Source organism: Neophocaena asiaeorientalis, unplaced genomic scaffold (genome assembly GCF_003031525.2).
Source record: "Neophocaena asiaeorientalis asiaeorientalis breed wild unplaced genomic scaffold, Neophocaena_asiaeorientalis_V1.1 scaffold825, whole genome shotgun sequence".
Classification (NCBI taxonomy): domain Eukaryota; kingdom Metazoa; phylum Chordata; class Mammalia; order Artiodactyla; family Phocoenidae; genus Neophocaena; species Neophocaena asiaeorientalis.
Genome location: NW_020173937.1, coordinates 756,366 through 760,686, shown reverse-complemented (window position 1 = coordinate 760,686; position 4,321 = coordinate 756,366). Strand labels below are relative to the sequence as shown.

Sequence of the window (4,321 nt, the reverse complement as noted above, 5' to 3'; positions counted from 1 at the left end):
CCGCCGGCCCTGTCTCCTCGGGACGGGCCCCTCCTGCCGCCCACGAGCCTTTCCGACCCTCCGCTCCGCGTACTGGTGCCGGGCGTCACTTCTCTTTCTTGGTCTCTCCCCCCCCCGCAACCCTGCGGAGGCTCTGCTCGCCCCACACCCGCCCTGGGCGCCCCGCATGCTCCAGCCCCACCCAGATGCCGGGAGAGTGTCTGTCCCTGCACGGACGCACTGCTGGGCTCCGAACTCTGGGCTGGGCAGGAAGGCACTGCCCACGTGCTTCCCGGGCTGGCGGTCGCTCTCCCGCAGGGTCCCTGCCTGCCAGCCGAGCTGGATTGTCCATAGCTCCACGAAGGCAGCCTGCACTCGGCGCCCTCCTGCGCCCACTCTGAAACCCTGCTCAGACCCCACACTGCCCGGCCTCCCACGGGGACGTCCTCCCCGCCAAGCTCACGCTGCCCTCCCGCCCGCAGTGGAGAGGGAACCCGAGCCTTCCTCTCCCGCGACCCGTACCACCCTGTGCGGAGCACAGACACTTTGAACGGCGCTGGGGCCCGCTGACGTGCTGGCTGCTGCCTGCTCCACGATGCCCACCCTTGGCTCCGTTTTCTGTGTGTGAAAACAGGAAGCTTGGTCATAGGCAGTTAGAAGGTGGTCCTGGTCCGTAAGGCGAGGTCTGAGTGGCCGGTTTGCAAGCCAGGCCCTCCTGGGAGCCCTAACCTGACGGCACTTAGACGATCCCCAGAGGGTCGCTGCAGAGCCGCTGCATGCGGGCGGCCGGCGGGGCCTCGGGCACTTGGAGCCCAGGGCTCCTCGGGAGACGGTTGGGAAGCTGCTCCTGCATGAAAGCCGGCACCCATCCACAGGCACGTGATGAACGAGCTTCTGGACACAGAGCGGGTCTACGTGGAGGAGCTGCTGTGCATTCTGGAGGTGAGGGCGCCGGCGCCGCCACGCCGTGTGGTCTCGTGGCCACGACACAGCTCTGCCGAGACAGCCCAGGGCTGGAGGCCACTTACCTGTCTGTCCGCGGGACAGGGGCGCTGGTTGCAGGTGCACTTGCACTGGGCCGTGTGTGCGGCAAGAGAGGGCAGCCGTGCCTGACCCTCCCTGGGTGGGGGCAGTTGCCCGGGGGCAGCAGAAGGGCTTCTGGGTGCGGGACTGTTCTATCGTGGGGCGTGGGCAGTGGTCACAGGGGTGCGGACACAGAGATAACCCATCAAAACGCACCCACAGGACTTGTCCTCTTCATGGAAGGTGTACCTGAATTTAAAAAGGTTAAAAGGGAGTAGGATGGAACCACCCCCCAAAAAAAATAATTGTTGCTGCTTCTAATTCACTCGTATTTCTGGTGCTGGTCCGGAGAATCACCTTAGATGGTCAGTGAATGAATTTGAGGTGGATTCGATTTCTAAAGCCTGAGACAGTGTCACTTCCCCGCTTGTGGCGGCCACGGGGAGACCAGGCTTATGCGGGGCTGATGGGCCCGGGCTCCCCCGCTGACCACTCCCCGCTCCTCAGGGCTACGCTGCTGAGATGGACAACCCTTTAATGACACATCTCATCTCGACGGGACTTCAAAACAAGAAGGATGTTCTGTTTGGAAACATGGAAGAAATTTACCACTTTCATAACAGGTCAGGCCCTCCCTCGGGTCGTCCACGGGCCTCGGGTTATGCTTTGCTGGGGGAGAAGATTCCTCCCTCCCTCTCAAGAGGGATAAGCGGACGGGCAGCGGGTTCGGTAGGGCGTGCCCAGGGTAGCTCCCTCGGAGGCGGTGAGTTACAAGGGGCCGCCCACAGAGGGAGGAAGCGGGAGCTGGCCCCCCAGGTGTGCGCACTCGGCCCTTCTTGGCGAGGCCCCTTGCCCAGCCCGTCTCGAAAGGACGGCAACACCACAAGTTCCTTCCTGCCCGCCCTCCCCTCGTGGGAGCGCCCGTGGCCTCTCTGTGGCTGTGGGGAAAGGGTGCGTGGTCCTCCTGGGCCCGCTCACCCTCAGCAGTCTCGGGGGCTCTCGGGAAAGATCCGCGGTGGGCAGACGTCTAGCAGAGGGAAGCAGATGGGCAGCACAAGCCCGTGGTCCTGAGGAAAGGCCGCTGTGCACGAGCCCCTCCCGTGCTGCCCGGCCCTCCCCTCCGCTGGACTCCAGGAGACACTGGGGCTTCTGTCTGACCACTTACTTTCGCCCTCTGTCCTCAGCCTCTGTCACCTGCCGCTTATAAAGGAGGTGGCGGGTCTCACCTGAGCTGCAGCCGGAGCCTTGCCTTGGGGATTAGAGTGAGCAGGTGGCCTGGTCCCCCTGGTCCCTCAGCATCCCGGCCCCGGCCTAGGGTCTCGGCCCATCCTCGGTGCTGGGGCCCTGGAGGGATTTACCCAGGCGACAGATGCGAGTCAGGAACCTAGAGGAAAACTCAGCCCACAGGCTCAGGGGCAGTGCTTCGTGGAGGAGGGTCCCGGGGGCAGAGCCAAGATCCCTTACGTCTGCAGAAAACCCGCGGAGCACACGGGCTGTGAGGGCCTCGAGGTGCTCCCGTCTGCGGCTGTGGACTCTTCATCCATGTTGTGCTGATGGAGCATTTCCCAACTTCTGTGTGAGCGCAACACCACGGGGCCACGGCTGCATGAACCTGAGAGTCTGGTGCAGTCGGGACCCCAGGAGGGACAGGCGTGGCTTCAGGCCCCCAAATCAGGTGGCGCGTCCTTGCTCCCACAGCCTCCGCGGCTGTCCAGAGTCAGGATGAGTGCTGTCCAGAAAATGACGTCTGATGGTTTGTGACGGATGCCGTCTTGTGCTGGTGTTGTTCATGTGATCTATTGCAAACTTTCTTTGTCTAGAATATTCCTGAGGGAGCTGGAGAACTACATAGACTGCCCAGAGCTGGTTGGAAGGTGCTTTCTAGAAAGGGTAGGTGTGGCTTTAAATTCTGTCACAGTCTCCATCTAACCAACCGAAATCACAAGTACAAATGTTTCCAGTTTGGCTGAGATGCTTTGTGGTAGGGCCAGAAGAATACAGTTTTGTCTGAAGCCAAATTAGTCCAAAAAAAAGAGAGACTATAAAGCATCAGCTTTGAGAGACGCCAGGATTATACAGCGTCTAAGTTTGGATTTGCAAGCGTACGGGTAGCTGACGCTCCTTCCTGCTGGGGTTGGTTTCGTGCTGGCCTTGCCGATCAGGACTCCCGCGCTCACCAGCTGACCCTGCACGGTCACTCGTGCTCTGAAGTTGTAGACGCGCTCTCCTTCCGGCGGGACGATCGCTAGTGTGGGGGTTTGTGGCGAGGCTCTGGGAGCGGGAGGGGATGCGGGATGCGGGCTGCGGGCTGCGGGATGCTGTCTCCCCCCACCCTGCTGTATGGACTCAGCAGCAGGGGGCGCACTTCCTTCCTCCCAGTAGTGAAAAGGTCGCCTTCACAACGTAAGCCAGAGGCCGAGGCTCCTTGTCAGGGATTGGCATCGAGGGGCAGAGGGAGAAAAGAAGGGGCGATGTTTGTGCCCCGCTCGGCCTGGCCCTGGGGGGCGCCTCCCTGTGCTCTCTGAGAATCGGGGCTGGGGGAGCATCGCGCGTGGCTCGGGGGGTGTCGGCAGCATTCGCACCTCCTGGGGACCCGCGAGCGGTGCAGGCTCTCGGGCCGCCCCTGGCCTGCGGAACCCGGAGCTCGGGTGGAGGCGGCGGCCACTGTTTTATCCAGCCCGCTGGCCATCTCATGCGCACGCAAGCTGTGTAGCTGAGCCCTGGCGAGTCTTTCTTTACAGAGTCGGTGCTGGTCCTGCGTTTCTTTTCAGTCTGTTATCTCTGAGGCCAAAGCCAGCCGTATGGACCTAATCTTTTATAAAAGAAGTACCCGGACTAGGGCAGCCCTGAGAACTGAACTTCTGGGGGGCTGTTACCTGGCTGCCCGCCAGTGACAGCCGTGGCGTCTGAGATGGAGGGGTGACCCGGATTTGGGGGGAGGCCAGGCTGGTCCCGGAGGTGCCGTGCGTCCTTGTGCGGAGGGGCGTGACTCAGCGGCGGGGTCAGCCCACCTCCGGGCACTGAGGTCCCCGTGAGCGCAGAGGCGCCCTGCAACTCGGACCCTGTCCCGCTGCAGATGGAGCAGTTCCAGGTCTACGAGAAGTACTGCCAGAACAAGCCGCGCTCCGAGAGCCTGTGGAGACAGTGCTCTGACTGCCCGTTCTTCCAGGTGTGTCTCCTGGCTCCCTTGAGCGGGGACGTTCCTTTACTGCTTGACTCTCAGACGAGGGAGAGCGGCAGCCGTCTAAGGCAGAGGTTCTGGTGGTTGCAGGAATGCCAGAAGAAGCTGGACCACAAGCTGAGCCTCGACTCCTACCTG

At 62.3% G+C, this 4,321-nt stretch overlaps 1 protein-coding gene across 1 annotated transcript in view; it reads left to right on the top strand.

The window, feature by feature from the left end:
- MCF2L (MCF.2 cell line derived transforming sequence like) overlaps positions 1-4,321 on the top strand; it is an 83,914-nt gene that overhangs the window by 67,760 nt on the left and 11,833 nt on the right. The window contains exons 16-20 of the mRNA XM_024752647.1: positions 855-921; positions 1,510-1,625; positions 2,823-2,892; positions 4,079-4,171; positions 4,274-4,321. Coding sequence (XP_024608415.1) covers positions 855-921; positions 1,510-1,625; positions 2,823-2,892; positions 4,079-4,171; positions 4,274-4,321 — 394 coding nt within the window. The remainder of the gene's footprint in view (positions 1-854; positions 922-1,509; positions 1,626-2,822; positions 2,893-4,078; positions 4,172-4,273) is intronic.